Source organism: Hevea brasiliensis, chromosome 10 (assembly GCF_030052815.1).
Source record: "Hevea brasiliensis isolate MT/VB/25A 57/8 chromosome 10, ASM3005281v1, whole genome shotgun sequence".
Lineage (NCBI taxonomy): Eukaryota > Viridiplantae > Streptophyta > Magnoliopsida > Malpighiales > Euphorbiaceae > Hevea > Hevea brasiliensis.
The window spans coordinates 1,944,512-1,959,321 of record NC_079502.1 but is presented as its reverse complement, the minus strand read 5'-3'; the positions used below and the strand labels follow the sequence as shown (position 1 = coordinate 1,959,321).

The window sequence follows — 14,810 nt, the reverse complement described above, 5'->3', positions numbered from 1 at the left end:
CTACCAATGTGAATAGGAAGACTGGGTTGAGATTATTTTTCCAGTTTCTCACGTTTCAGCAACCAGAATTTCTTTGAGGGTATTATTACAATGATTTCATAGTCTTACAACAATGACTTCAACTATAGGCCCACGCTCCTGTTTGAAATGGGATTGATTCTTATCAAAATTATTATTTGATTAAATAAAATTTTATTTGAATTTAATTTAAATAGGCTAGTATGATTTGGTTCAATTTTGCACTAAAATGAAAATTTTTTTCCTTATAAAAATAAGAATTTTAACTTTTAATTTATTAAAATCAAACCAAATCAAAAATAAAATAAAAACTATAGAGAACTTTCAATTCACTTGTCATCCCTCTATTAAGGGTTATCAGAGGTTGGACCTTTTAGAATGGATATTAGGGATTTATTCTCATGTCTATTTTTAAAATATCTTCAATTTATTTCTCTCTAATTTTATGATTATCTGTGAGTATTTAGTTTTTAGTCATTATAAATAAAATTATAATTACTAATTTTATTTGATTAGAGATCTTAAATCTTCATTTGCATATATGAATTATACCAATAGAGCCTAGTAGTATGGCCTATTCTTCCATTGACACTGACACATAATGGTTGAAACTCATTCCAAAAAAATAATATAGATATAAAAAATTCAGAGAAGTTATTTGTCATCCAAATAAAAAAAAAATAATCACTATTTAGAAAATTTATATTTTTTGTCTAAGGTATTCTTCAAGTAGAAAGATTTAATATTATTATATTAAAAAATCAGCGAATTTTATTATTTGCGATAGCAAATTTTATACCTGATCTACGGAAGTGGAGTATTACTCCTCTTATAATTATTAGTAATATTTAAAATTTTGATATATCATTAATAAATTTAAGTTTTTATATAAAAAAAAAAGATTTTGGACACCAAACAAAGTCATTTTTATTTTTTTATTAATTAATTTTCTCAAATTTTCTATTCACTTTTTAATGTTTATAATTAATTAATTTATTATTTTTAAAATTTTTTTATTTGTTGAAATATTATGTTTTAATTGAAGGGTTAAAATTACTTAATTATCATTAAATAAATAGTAAGTTCAGTTTAAATTAATTATTTAAAATTTATATTTATAAATTAAAATTTGATTAGTAATAATTTTGAAAAATTAAATATAAATCAATCTAATAATTTCTGGTTACATCATTTAAAGTCAAATGGGATTTCTTAATTTAGATTTTTGTTCTATTTCTTATCCTATGGGACAATAAAAATTTTCTTTTTATCTTTTCTCTCATTTAATATGAATTTTCTATTTTATCTTTTCTCTCATTATTAACTCTTTTCTTATTCATGATATTCAATTTAAATAATTAAATTATTTTATATTTATAAATATTCAAAATTAATGGTTTTAATTTTTCATATAAAGTTTGAATAGATTAATTTAAATATTCATTTATCTTTATTTTATAGTGCCATCAAGTTTTTTTTTAATTATTTTATTAATTTCTAATTTTTTATATTATTTTTTTAATCCTAAATTACTATATTATCTAGTCCAACTCAAAAAAAAAAAAGATTAAACTTAGAAAAAATACTTAAAATACTTGAGTTCCACTTAATAATTAAGAGAATTTACAATTGTCAATTATAAACTCAAATAAATTTGATTGACTTCAAATTAAAAAACAATTTTAAATTATATATTAATTTATAGAGATAAAAAAATATAAATTTAAATAAACTAAATTAAATTTGTGAGTAGCTGGAATTAAATATTATTCATATTTATTATACACATAATAATTATATTGAACAGCTGTAAAATATGCAATGAAGTTCACGTGGGCAACTAAGTGATTGCAATAATTTGACCCCACACATGGACTAATGTAAACTTGCTGAAATTACATATATACCAATATACTTTTTTTTTTTTCAAAAAAAGGAAATGAAAGAAAAAAAAGTAACTTTTGTTGTCTTTATATATCAACTGCCCATGTTAATGCAATTAATTATTAATAATTTTATTTTTTTTAATTTTAATATATAAAAATAATATAACATTTTAAAAAAAATTTATTAATTATTTTAATTTTTATTTTTAAAACTTTTTAATAGATATTTTATAATAAAAATAATTAAAACCTCTGTCTATATAATATAGATATAAATATATAAAATTAATATATCTTAATGTATCGTAAGTTATTTTATAATAATCGCTACTCATTGTAATATTAATAAAGTAATTATTAAATAAATTATAATTTATATATAATAAAAAATTATACGTGATAATATTATGAAAGAGAGATTATGAAAGAGAATATTACATATTAGTTATTTATTGAATTATTAAAAATACTTTTTTACTATATGTATATATTTATTTTCTTTTTTTATATCGATATTAAATTATATTGAAATTAATTGATGTAATTTTGAATTAAAGTCATTTTAAAAAAATTTTAATTATTAAATTTAATTAAATTATATTAAAAATTAAATTAAATCAAATTAAAATAAAATTTAAAACTAAATCAAAGTTAGACCAATAAAATCCTACTATTAAATTCCAATCCCCCTTAAATCTTAAGCTGAAATAATAAATTTTGATCAAAAACTAACTTGGATCAGTCTTAAATATGTGATCAAACTCTTTACAATTAAAAATTATTGAGATCACAAAAAATAAATATATATCATCACATATTTTTTTTTACTTAATTTCAATTAAAAAATGGAACAATTAATTCACGTACCATCCCTTCACAAAACCCAATTGCTTTTAACCCAATGAACAGCAGTCGCCAATGAGGCTTTAAAAGGTTCATTCCAAGCCCAACTCATCAACTACAGCTATACTCCCTTGCTGTGTCACGTGAACACAAAGCCACTAAGAAATGAGAATCACAAATGAAGGACGGCGGGGACAGAATCCCCAGTGACTTCATCTTCCAACCTCCGCCCCACGCCACCACTACCACCCTCTCTATAAAAACCCATCTCCACTCCTCTTCGTCCCTATCATCTTCTCGCTTCTTTAAATAAAAAACAAAGAAAAGACAAACACCCAGTTGGAGGAAAATGTCGGATTGGGGTCCAGTATTCATAGCAGTGGTGCTATTTGTGCTCTTAAGTCCTGGGCTGCTGTTTCAGGTTCCAGGGCACCACAGGTGCGTGGAGTTTGGGAATTTTCAGACCAGTGGTGCTTCTATTATGGTCCATTCTCTGCTTTATTTCGCTCTTGTTTGCGTCTTCTTGCTAGCTGTTAAGGTTCACTTGTACCTTGATTAATTAGTAAGTACTAGTGATCATGGTATCTTGCTTTGTTTAAGTTGTATCCTATACATAAGCTATCTACTAATGCATCAATGCAAGTATTTGTAATTCTTTGAGATTATTGAATTATTAGAGATTATTGAATTATTAGTGAAATGGGTTTGCAATTGGGAAAGAGAAAAGCATGGTGAATGTAATGTGGATTGGAAGTATGCAATAATTAGCCTTGTAATGCATTTATTGCCAAAAAAAAAAAAAATTGTTGTGAACCATTTTGGTTTTAGAAGGAATTTTTTTTATTTAAATTTATCAATTTATTATTATGCATTTAAGATTTATTTATAATGAGATTTATCTGTTAAATATATTAATTTTATATATTTATATATTGAGTTCATACACATTAAGTATAGGTAAAAGTTTCTCATGATGAAAAATATATATATGAAGGTTGAAATCTCATTCTCTTAAAAAAATCATAATTTTGAATGAGTTAATATATAAATAAACGCAATTTTTAAGTCTTTTTATTAATATTAAATTACTAATAATATAGACGAGAGATATGGCAATGAATATAGAATGTGTAATTTTAACACCTGAATTTAATTAAAATTTATTTTAAATTATTCATATTTACTTTAATCTTGATTATTATTATTATTTGAATATTATTTAAAATTGTTTAATTTTATTTATTTTAATTAATAATTTACATAAAAATAAAATTTATTAATTATTTATATTTTAAAATCAATAAACTGATAAAATAAAAAAATTTTAAATACTATTATAATATATATTATTCGAATTCATTTTATTAAAATTCAATACTTAAAAAAAACTAAATTTTTTACCATCTTTAATGTAAGCGCACTAAAAATTTAAACTTTTATGAGCATAAATTTAAAAAATGTAAGCCATTAAAAAATGTGTTTGGAACAAATTTAGGGATGACAATGGGTCGGGTTTTTATGGATATTCGACTAGATCGAATTTTAATAGAATATTTTTAGACATTATATAATTGAATTTAGGATGAGTTTGAATTTGAAAAATAATACTCGTGATGGGTTCAGGTCGAGTTCAAGTTTTACATGTTGGGTATCCGTTACCCGAACGTTTTTATATAAATACTTAATTAAATATAAAATATATTTTTTTTATTATAATATTTATAATTTTTTATATATTTTATTTTATATAAAACGAGATTTAAATATTTTATAAAATTATTAAATTTTTAAAATATAAATCATTAATTAAAATAATTTTTTATGCAAAATGTTAATTAAAATATATAAAATTAAACGGGTTCGAGTTTTTTTCGGATAATAATAATCGAGTTTAGAAATGGTTTGAGTGGTTCAGAATAAATTTTAATTGAGTTTAAGACAGATTCGAATTTTGATAATATTAATCGAATTCATGTTTGAATAAAGTGATTTTACGGATATCTTTAATAATATTAATCGAATTCAGGTTTGAATAAAGTGATTTTACGGGTATCATATCTGTTGCTATCTTATAAATCTGTGCTAGATGTTGTTTTTTAAAGGCCTGAGGGGGCAATGGAATCCGATTCAATTAAGTAGCTTCTTTTAATTGGCAACCAAAAATGCTAGCAGGAAGAAGCATTTAGCTAGCCAGCAAGCATTGCTCTCAAAGCTTTACAGCACAAGATTACGCAGGATATTACTTTCCTCACAATAGACACGTCTAAGCCATAGGATTCTAAGATTTTTCTTGCTTAAAAAAATTTAATTGTGTTTTATTAATTAGTTCATTTTAATTATTTGTGAAATTCACATTTTTAAGAATGAACACATTTACAATGATAAAATTCAATTAAATTATAATAACATGAAATGGTTGAAAATTTTGTATAATTTATAATGTTAATCTTATTTATAATGAATGAAATTATTTATATAATATTTAAATTGTGTTTTAAGTTATAAATATTTAAATTGAAACTTTATTTCAACTTAATAAAAAAATTTTATTTTAATTTTTTACATTTAGACTTTATTTGTTTAATAAAAAATAACAAAAATATTTTTTAAATTTTATAAAAATATTTTTTCATTATTTGATTGCGATACTAAATTAATAATATATATTTATATTATGTATGAATAAGTATTTTCATATTTTAATATAAGATTATCAAACTTAAAAATAAAAAATAATATTTTTTAATTAATTTTTATAAAAATAACTTAATTTCCTTATTTAATAAAAAAATATTTTTCATTAACAATTATCTCAACACCTCAAATGCTAGAAAATGCAGTGAAACAAACTGAGCCTTGAAAATTTTACACAGCAATAAATTTTAGCTTGGCACCACGTCTCTATAAATATCGGAAGGTGGTTGTGCTGTTAGGAGACAATTGTTCATACATTACATCCCCATTAATTTTTGGGTTCGCCGAGCAGCATCAAGTGCCCCCACCCATGATGGTGATGATTTTGAATCCTAATAAAGGTCAAAAATCGATTTCCTTGAAGATATTTGAAGGCCGAATTAATCTGCCACAATAGAAATTACATTAATAGACCTTGAAAATTTTGGTAGGTGCTATTAATATTATTTCTGGACGTAGGCTTCCCTGAATTTAATGTAAACCCAACTCAGAAGTCACTTTTCCTGCAAGTTTTTCAATGAATTTTAACTAGGGAAAGTATATATTAATATAAACTCTTATCGAAATTTATATAAAATTAGTTAAAATATGCATAATAAGAGTAATTATTAAAACCATATTCCAAAAAAAAAATATTAATGTCCAGGTCCTAACTAGGAAGCAAGCGAGTAAAGCTGGCACGTGTCACTGTACTGTTACTGCAGGTATCCAGAGCACACCGAATGTGACATCAGGGTATATAATTCTTGCCAGAACTAAATCCCCTTCTTTTCATATATTCCTTGCTAGCTTGTTAAGCAAAACCAGATCAGAATCACTCAGCTCTTCCTTCCTTTTCCTATATTAAAAGAGACAGAGAGAGAGAGAGAGGTAGCTATATACTTACAAGAACAGACAGAAAAAAATGGCAGATTGGGGGCCTGTGGTAATAGCAGTGGTGCTGTTTGTGCTGTTAAGTCCTGGATTGCTAATCCAGTTGCCTGGAAAAGGCAGAATTGTGGAGTTTGGGAATATGCAGACAAGTGGGATATCTATACTAGTTCATACAATCATCTTCTTTGCTCTTATCACCATCTTCCTTATAGCTATTGGTGTTCATATTTACACAGGATAGTTCATCACCCTTTTCAAAGCTTGTTTTGTTTTGTTCACTTGTACTGTCTGATTCTCTTGTGTTTTGTTACTATGGGCTTTAATTTTTCTTAATTTTAGTGTACTTTCATGTGTTGTTAAATACTCGTTTTCTAATTAATAAGAGGTTCAAAATTCTGAATTGGATTAATCATCTTTCAGAAACTTATATAGATATCTCTGTATGGATGATAATTTATTAATTATTACTTTATGTTTTGTTGGCAATAATGTTGTTATTTTACTCTTTAATCTAAATTGGCTAGTTTTTTTTTTTTTTAATATACCTAAGAGAAAGTTAACTTCTGAATTGAAAGTTATATAAATTTAATGGACATTAAATATTTAAATAATGTTTCATATGCTTTCTACCCTCTCAAATGCTAATTTATGAGTTGAAAGTCTGTGATTATCGAAATTTCACACACTCTTCATATTTAAAATTAATCAAAATTATGTTAATTAAAATTAAAATTAATAAATTTGATTTTAATTAAAATTGATTAATCATATTTTTTTAAAAAGTAATCATTATTTGATTTTAATTAAATTTAGTAATTACATTTATTTTATTAATTAAATAAATCCGTGATAAGTATAATTTCCTCCCTGTCCCGGCTGAGGTGGAAGAGAGTGAAGTAAAGGCATCAGAGATGCATCATCTAAGGATGGGAAGTCCACATTCATGCCACGTGGATATAATAAAATATAAATACATATTTAAATTTATTTATTTTTTTATAAACTAAGACAAAAATATAAACGACATAAGTGTGTTTCATTGTATAGATATATCAAAAACAACCAAGAAGAAGCTTATCTTCATTGGCATTAATAGAGTACACGGCTGGAAAACGAGGACGGGACTCACTATGTCCAAAAGTTTGAGTAAACCGAGTTTTAAAATTATTACAGAATCTAATAATTTAGAACTAGAAAAAACCAAAATCCATGATTAAATTTATAGAATCAACCACATGTGAAGTCTATTAAATTTAAAATATTATTAGATCATGATTAAGCCAAAATAGGAACAAGCTTATCAAATGAATGACACTTCCATTGGCAACAAGGTCAAATCTCATCCATATATCATTTAACTTCAACTAAAACCTCAAACTCTGTAAGATGATTTTAGTATTGATTAGCTAATTCTATTCTTCTTTTGAATTTTTGTCCTTTCTGGATTCAATTATTCAACACACATTTTGATAGCTAATGCCTTTTTCAGATTTTGCAATCATCTTGTTCCTAGTAAAATTCAATTACTGCCACCAAAAAAAAGCAACACATAATACCTGATTCCTGATGCTTGATCACATACAGATATAGTGCTTATCAAATAGAGAGAAAAACTGGGGATAATCCTCCCATTTCTTCTAACAAGTAGGAATTCATTAAAATATTAGTTCTTAAAACCTTCAACGATTCACTATTTTTTTACTTAATAAAGAAGCCATATCCACAAATTTTCAGTCATCAGGAAAAACTGTTTATCCATAATTCCTGCTTCAATACTTGAAAAAGCTGGGTACTTTCTCACATTCCCTGTACGTCTCTAGCAGCAGCACCACTCACTAGAATATGACTGCTGCATAATCCTTCCTGAAACTCTTTGAACAACCCCCTCATCTTCACAAAAGTTTCCATGCTGCAACAGAAAGGGGGGGAAAATTAGTATAATTTTTCGCAAGTAGTGCACGCTTGATTATATTAATACACAGGCACTGCAAACATAAGTAATTGCAAGTACACTTCATAAACTTTTCAATAAGAATCCCGCTATATCTCCCTTTTAAAATAGCACCCTTTCCTGAAGCTCCCTATTTCACAGCATGAATAGCAGAGAGTGACTGATGCACCTAAAATATTTCCAAAATGATTCAGATAATCCTATATTTGCCTTACTTTATCTGAATATAAAGCACCAATATATGCTGAAGCAACTCAGATCCAATAGAAAGGTGCAGAAATACAAGTGTAACACTATACAAGCTCTTCTCAAATCTCTTCCATTTGAAGGTTTTGACATTAAAATTATAAGATTCAACGCCCAAAGTACTTTATCCAGGATGTTCTTCATAAAGAAAATGTTACAACTAATGAAGAGCCCACCAACCGAGGACTTCAGAACATCTTAAAAACGTCAAATATAGAAAGTTGTGGCATTAGACAAATAATTTATGAACCACATTGAAGTGACTTTTAAAAAAAAAAATGAACTCATAAGAACAGTAAAAAACATTTTCAGATTAATCATTCATCATGCGATACAAGAGCAGCTGTTGCAGCAATGTAAGCCAAAGATTACGTGTAGAGAAAAATTATATTTCCAAAATATTACGAAACCAACCAATTAAGAAAGCAAATATGTATTGACCAAAAATAGATTGTGGAATAAGCCAATAAAACAGACAAAATATAAACGTAACTAAAGAAAACAACATCCCACCGAAACAAATAGTTTGTATAGCTGTCAAATTAGCATTACCTTGAGTAGCATAAACACACTATGATTGATGGCATCTACAGCAGGACAAGGGATGTTGAAAGGTGAGTAAATGCAGTTTTCCCATAAATGAAGGACGGTGGGCAAGATCAATAAAAGGCATCCCACTCGAGTGGAAAACCTGGTTTACAGGTTTGGTTCAGCGATCCTGCCAATCTAGCTAATCTAACCATGAATGCCCAGAAGCTCCAATCTTATGGCACATGAAAACACATCTGACAGAAGACAAAGATTGGGGACTATCTCGCAGGCTTATTAATCATAGGATTGCTGAGTCTAAAAAGAGAACCCAAGACCCATGAATTAAGAACTAGCAGATTGTGGCTGGAGAAATTCTGTTAGCATCCTCTAATAAACTCGACGCTGATTTTCTATTTTCATTCTTAACTGAGCTAAAATAACGTGGAAAAACGGTAAGAAATCTGAATAATAATAATAATAATAATAATACTCTGCACAAAATTGCAGAGAGTTCCCAATTTTCACCGTCGTAATAGATTCAGAACACCACAATTTTATTTACAAAAAGATAAGAGAACAGATGAGACGAAATATGTGAAATTTGACACTCGAAAGCTAAAGGAAAAAACAGAAAAGAAGGAGGGGAATAGAACAACATCCAGACAAATTTGAGAAGGAAAAGCCAAAACCTTTAAACAAAAAGGAGAGGCAATTGCAACAGATATTTCCCCAACAAGTCAGTAATGAAATCTAGAACCGACAAAAAAGACGTAATTGAAAATAAACCGTTAAGTTACTTACCAGGAATCTCCTTTCTCGAAGACGAGGGGGCCAAGGCGTAGCAAAAAAGGGAACGGCCCAACATGGAGATGGTAGAAACAATCCCAGCCACATAAAAAACCATAACCAATCCAAGAACCCAAGGCATCAACATGAACCCAATAAAGAACGTGACCGAACCACACAGCATCAAAGCCATCGAAATCCCCAGCATCAACGATGCGAAGCCCGCCGGCGAGATCTGGGGCGGCGCCGATGACCTCCTCCTCGAAGAATCAGATGGAATCGCCGAGGATTGGTCAGAGAACGGGATCGGCGAAGGAGGTGAACGAAGCAGATTGAGAACCAGAGCGGACAGCTCGTAGAAAATTCTTGATTGCTGATCTTGTTGCTGATCTTGCTGCTGACTTCTCATCATTCTAATTTCCTTTCTCGAAAACCAAAAAAAAAAAAAAGGGAGAAAAAAAACAACCCCAATATAACCAAATAAAACTTTTTTAAAAATCTTTTTAGCCTAATCCGCTAAGAAAATTTTCAAATTCATATTGCTAAAAACGAGGTAAGTGGATAAACACACAAACTTCTATCTACAACGCCGGTTGACTGGAGAAGAACTTATCAATTTAACCTTCTGCACTTGCAAAGAGTTTCTGACAAGCGAAATTTTGTTTGTTTCTCCGGTAATTCTTTGACAACAATAGAGAGAGAAGGTGACGCGACGTTTGTATCTATCGTATTTAAAAGTATACTAAATTTTTCTGGCAAATTTTCTCGATAGCGTTTGGATCGAGAGAAAATGCAGAATGTAGGAAGTTTATCCACGCAAATATATAGTATAGTTTTATCCATAAGGAACATTGCTTCACCACTCACTAATTCCATTTTTTTTTTTTAAGAATTCCTTTTTTTTTTTATGGGCAGGCCCATGCGTCGGTGGAGAGAGTGTGAAGAACGCTCTTTGGATTTGGCGTGACGTGGACCATGGGGTAAGGTGACGTGGAGCTTATCTTTAGGGTATAGAGTATTCAATTGATCGATTTCGAATTGAATATTAAAAATTAAAAAATTAAATCACTTAAAAATATAAATCAAATTAAATCGATCACCTAAAAAAAATCAAATCGAAAAATATTAATTTAATTTTATTTTATTGTATTAAATAAAAAATATTAAAATTTTTATTTTTTTTAGATTGAATTATGTATCTTAAATTTTAAGACTTATACATCTTAAATTAAAAAATTATTTAAATCATTTTACTATTCAGTTTAATTAATTTTATCGATTTTAACTGATAAAAAGTCAAATTAAACTAAAAATAGAATATATTTAAATTTTTAAATCAAATTAAATTAATAAAAATAAAAAAATTAAATCAATTCAACTTAATTCAATACAATTTTTTAATTTATACCAAAAATTACACAGCCTACATGGTAATTGCCTGGCGTTATAATAGTGAATCGGATAAAGCGCGTGGCGAAGATGTGAATTTGTTAGTGATTTGAGTGTACAGGATAACGCACAGTTATAACACCTAATTTTCAGATAAATTTCGAGTTATAAAATAATCAAATTACCCACTACTAAAAACAAAAATGCTCGTCGGATCAAGTTCATCCGATCAATTAGGGGTAAATAATGATAATAACCAAATTACCATTCTTTTTTGTTTTAAATAAAATTATCTCTTCTTTTTAACACTGTATTTAAATAAATTTTAGAAAAAAAAAATAATAGGAAAAAAATATTTTTTATTTTTTATTTTTTCTCTTTATATTTATATCTCCGCTCAGTCCTTCAAGTATATGGGGATGTGAGGAGGATGGTAGTCATAAGATTAAAGTCGGATGATTGAAATAGAGACGTGCCACTAGAGTTTTATGTGATCGCAAGATTTTCAATAAGTTGAAAGGAAAATTTTACCGTACAATCATACGATCGGCTATGTTATATGGTAATGAGTGTTGAACACTGAATGAGTCGTATGTGTCCAAGATAAGAATTGCGGAGATGAGAATGTTAAGGTGAATGAGTGGTCATACTAGACTAGATAAAGTCCATAATGAGAATATTAGAGAAAATGTAGAAGTGGTGCCAATTGAGGCTAAGTTGAGAGAATAGAGATTAAGGTGGTTTGGTCATGTGAAGCATAGACATACAGAGGCTGCAGTTAAAGTATAGCACATTAGGTTAGAGGATAGAAAGAAAAAAAGCGGCATACCTAAATTGACTTGGAGGAGACTAATACAATATGACCTATAAGCATTTCACATTTCTAAAAATTTAACCTAAAATCGTTTAGAGTGGAGAAAATGAATCCATATAGTCGATTCAAAATTTTTGAGATAAAGATTTAGTTGAGTTGAGTATATTTATATGAATAAAAAATAAAAGGAAAATAAAAGAGTTGACATTAAAATCTTTTTTTTTTTTCCTTTTTCTTACTTTCTCTTCAATTTGAAAAGAAACTAACTAGAAAAAAATAAAATTTATTTTTCTTCTCTTATCTAAACAATGAAAAAGTCTTTTAAAAGTTATTTACCCCTACTTATTTTTCTAGGCTTTATTTTGTTTCATGAATTTTTTTTTATATTTTTTAGCATTTAGTATATTCCAAAAAATTGATCTAACAAAAAATAAAAATTAAATATTTTTTAAAAAATAACTTTTTAATTTTAAAAAGAATAAGTCATTTTTTACCTTATAATTTTTGGTAATCTTATGAAAATATGAAATTATTTATATATGGGCAAATATTACATGTAATCACTTAACTTTATGAATGTTTTCATCAAAGTCATTAAATTTTAGTTTCTTTTTTAAAACTTATTGAATTTCAAATTGATTTTAAAAATCATTATAATTGAAAATTAAAAATTTTAGTTTAATTTACTGACTTGTTAATTATTTTATAAATATTTTTTTATTAATTTTTTAAAGAATAAAAAAAATAAGATTCATAAAACGCATCCAACTATCTTTCTCACCATCAAACTTATCTCATTTCTCTATTTTTTTTTCTACCAGTAACCACTAATTAGATAATTTTATTTATAAAATAATTGACAAGTAAATAAATTAACATGAAGCCTTTAATAATATCTAAAATATTTTTTTTATCATTTAAACCTCAATTCTAAATGGAATTATATTAATTAAATAAGAATTTGATATCATAATTTAATCTTTACCTTACAATCATTAGAATTAAATCAAGACCTCATTTTATTACCTACTCAAATTTTATAATTGGAATTGACATACCTTTTGTGTTATATACTACGCTTTTAATTATAAGCTTCTACCCCTAATAAATAAAAATGTTGGTATTAAATAACGTAATATAAACGATATAAGAAAAAGTTTAGTTGTGATATAGCAATGATAAAAAAAAGTCAAAGATTTCTTTGTCAATAAATAAGAATTACTTCGTTTATTCACAATTTAAATTTTTATATAATAATTAAAAAATAATAATTAATTCACTTAAATAAATCGACCCAATAGTAAACAAAAAGCAACATGTGTTTGTCAAAGATTCCAACACTTTTCCATGTTTGATCACTGTCAAGCGTCTAAGCTTGCAAGGCACTTCAAGTGACAAATATTGATGTGTCAAAGTTTCATATCTTTTTTTTTATTTTTAATTAAATTACTGATAAAATTATGATAATTTTAATAAAATTTTTAATTTTATATAATTTATATATATTTTTATTATATGATATGAAATTTTAAAAAAGTTTAAAGTTTCATGATTTAATGTTTAAATAGATATTTACTATATTTTAATTATATAAATTAATTTTGGGTTGCTTTTTGGAAAAGCTAGTGTATGATTTTGAAAGATTAACAACACCTACATATAGAGCCAAGAATTATGAGTTAAAAAGAGTGCATGACATTATTGAATGTGTTTGCACACTGAACTTTTCCCCTCTCAAGGGAAGGTCCACTTTGGTGTTGAGTCTCTGTCAGGGCCACTTAATTGAAACCAAATACGCATGCTCTTGGCAAGCTGCCTCATCCCTCGTGCCTTATAGTTGTAATTATAAAGACCATCAGCAGCCATTGGTCTAATTACAAGCTCTAGTTCAATGATATGGGGAAACGCTGTCAGGAAAGAGAAGTCACCTAAACTAGTTGAATTGATTTTTCATGTAATTATGTTTGATTTTATTTATTTTAAATTAAAAAAAATTAATCATCTCAATAAAAATATAAGAATTGAAAAAATAAATAAATTAAATTAAATTATTATAAAATTATATTAATTAAAAATCGAATTGAAAAAAGTATTATTAATATAAATTTTAAATTATATTGAATCAAATATGCTTAATTATTTTAATTTAATTTTAGTTTTTCATTAAAAATTATATTAAAATCATATCAAGTTAAAACTGAGTCGAAGATTAAATGTTTTCATGTATATTATATATAATTTAATTTGTTGTTAAAAGTGTATATATAATTTAATTTTTTTATATATTATATAATATATTTTTTAATGTTAGTAGAAATTTCAATTTTTAATAATATAGTTATAATTTTAAATTATTAACAATTGACTAAATTATATTTATTAAATATTTATAACCAATATTTAAAAATCTAAAAATTGAAAATGGTCACTGAATCATTCAATTAAATAAACAATTAATTTCAATTATAAAATTCCTAATAGTAGTATAATAAGACTTTATAAACCTTAATTTGAATATTCATTTATTTTCTTTAAAGCAGAACCATTTCAATTGAGCAATTTCTTTTTGAGATAATTGAGCAATTTCTATTTATAAAATTAAGGTTGATAGATAAGGCTGGTAAAAACCAACAAGACTAGTCATTTAAAAAATATTAAAAAATAATTTAAAATTCAATTTATATATTTTAATTAAAAATAATAAAATTATTTTTTAAATTATTTTTTTAAATAGTGAATAACTTGTATTATATATATATATATATATATGTCACGACCT

The 14,810-nt window shown here is 26.1% G+C and overlaps 3 protein-coding genes across 4 annotated transcripts; 2 read left to right on the top strand and 1 right to left on the bottom strand.

Moving 5' to 3' along the window:
* The first annotated feature begins 2,856 nt into the window (after window positions 1-2,856).
* Window positions 2,857-3,427, top strand: LOC110635391 (uncharacterized). Its single transcript, XM_021784699.2, has one exon. The coding sequence runs from the start codon at window positions 3,097-3,099 to the stop codon at window positions 3,304-3,306; it is 210 nt and encodes a 69-aa protein (XP_021640391.2). The 5' UTR covers window positions 2,857-3,096; the 3' UTR covers window positions 3,307-3,427.
* A 2,682-nt stretch (window positions 3,428-6,109) lies between these two features.
* LOC110635390 (uncharacterized) lies at window positions 6,110-6,723 on the top strand. Its single transcript, XM_021784698.2, has one exon. It carries the CDS (start codon window positions 6,346-6,348, stop codon window positions 6,553-6,555), a length of 210 nt encoding a protein of 69 aa, XP_021640390.1. The 5' UTR covers window positions 6,110-6,345; the 3' UTR covers window positions 6,556-6,723.
* Window positions 6,724-7,945: 1,222 nt separating this feature from the next.
* On the bottom strand, window positions 7,946-10,714 carry LOC110635385 (uncharacterized). Of its 2 annotated transcripts, none has more exons than XR_009140542.1 (2): window positions 9,064-10,714; window positions 7,946-8,223 (listed from the first exon to the last, which is right to left on the bottom strand). XR_009140542.1 is itself a non-coding variant. In XM_021784693.2 (2 exons), exons 1-2 carry the CDS (start codon window positions 10,238-10,240, stop codon window positions 8,207-8,209), a joined length of 414 nt encoding a protein of 137 aa, XP_021640385.2. In that variant the 5' UTR covers window positions 10,241-10,713; the 3' UTR covers window positions 7,946-8,206. The 2 variants fall into 2 exon arrangements, 1 of the variants encoding a protein (XP_021640385.2); XM_021784693.2 differs by having other exon boundaries at window positions 9,844-10,713.
* Window positions 10,715-14,810: the final 4,096 nt, after the last annotated feature.

Excerpts from the sequence above, each read along its gene's own strand:
- LOC110635390 (XM_021784698.2), top strand. The coding sequence starts at position 6,346 with ATGGCAGATTGGGGGCCTGTGGTAATAGCAGTGGTGCTGTTTGTGCTG.
- LOC110635391 (XM_021784699.2), top strand. The coding sequence starts at position 3,097 with ATGTCGGATTGGGGTCCAGTATTCATAGCAGTGGTGCTATTTGTGCTC.
- LOC110635385 (XM_021784693.2), bottom strand. The coding sequence starts at position 10,240 with ATGATGAGAAGTCAGCAGCAAGATCAGCAACAAGATCAGCAATCAAGA.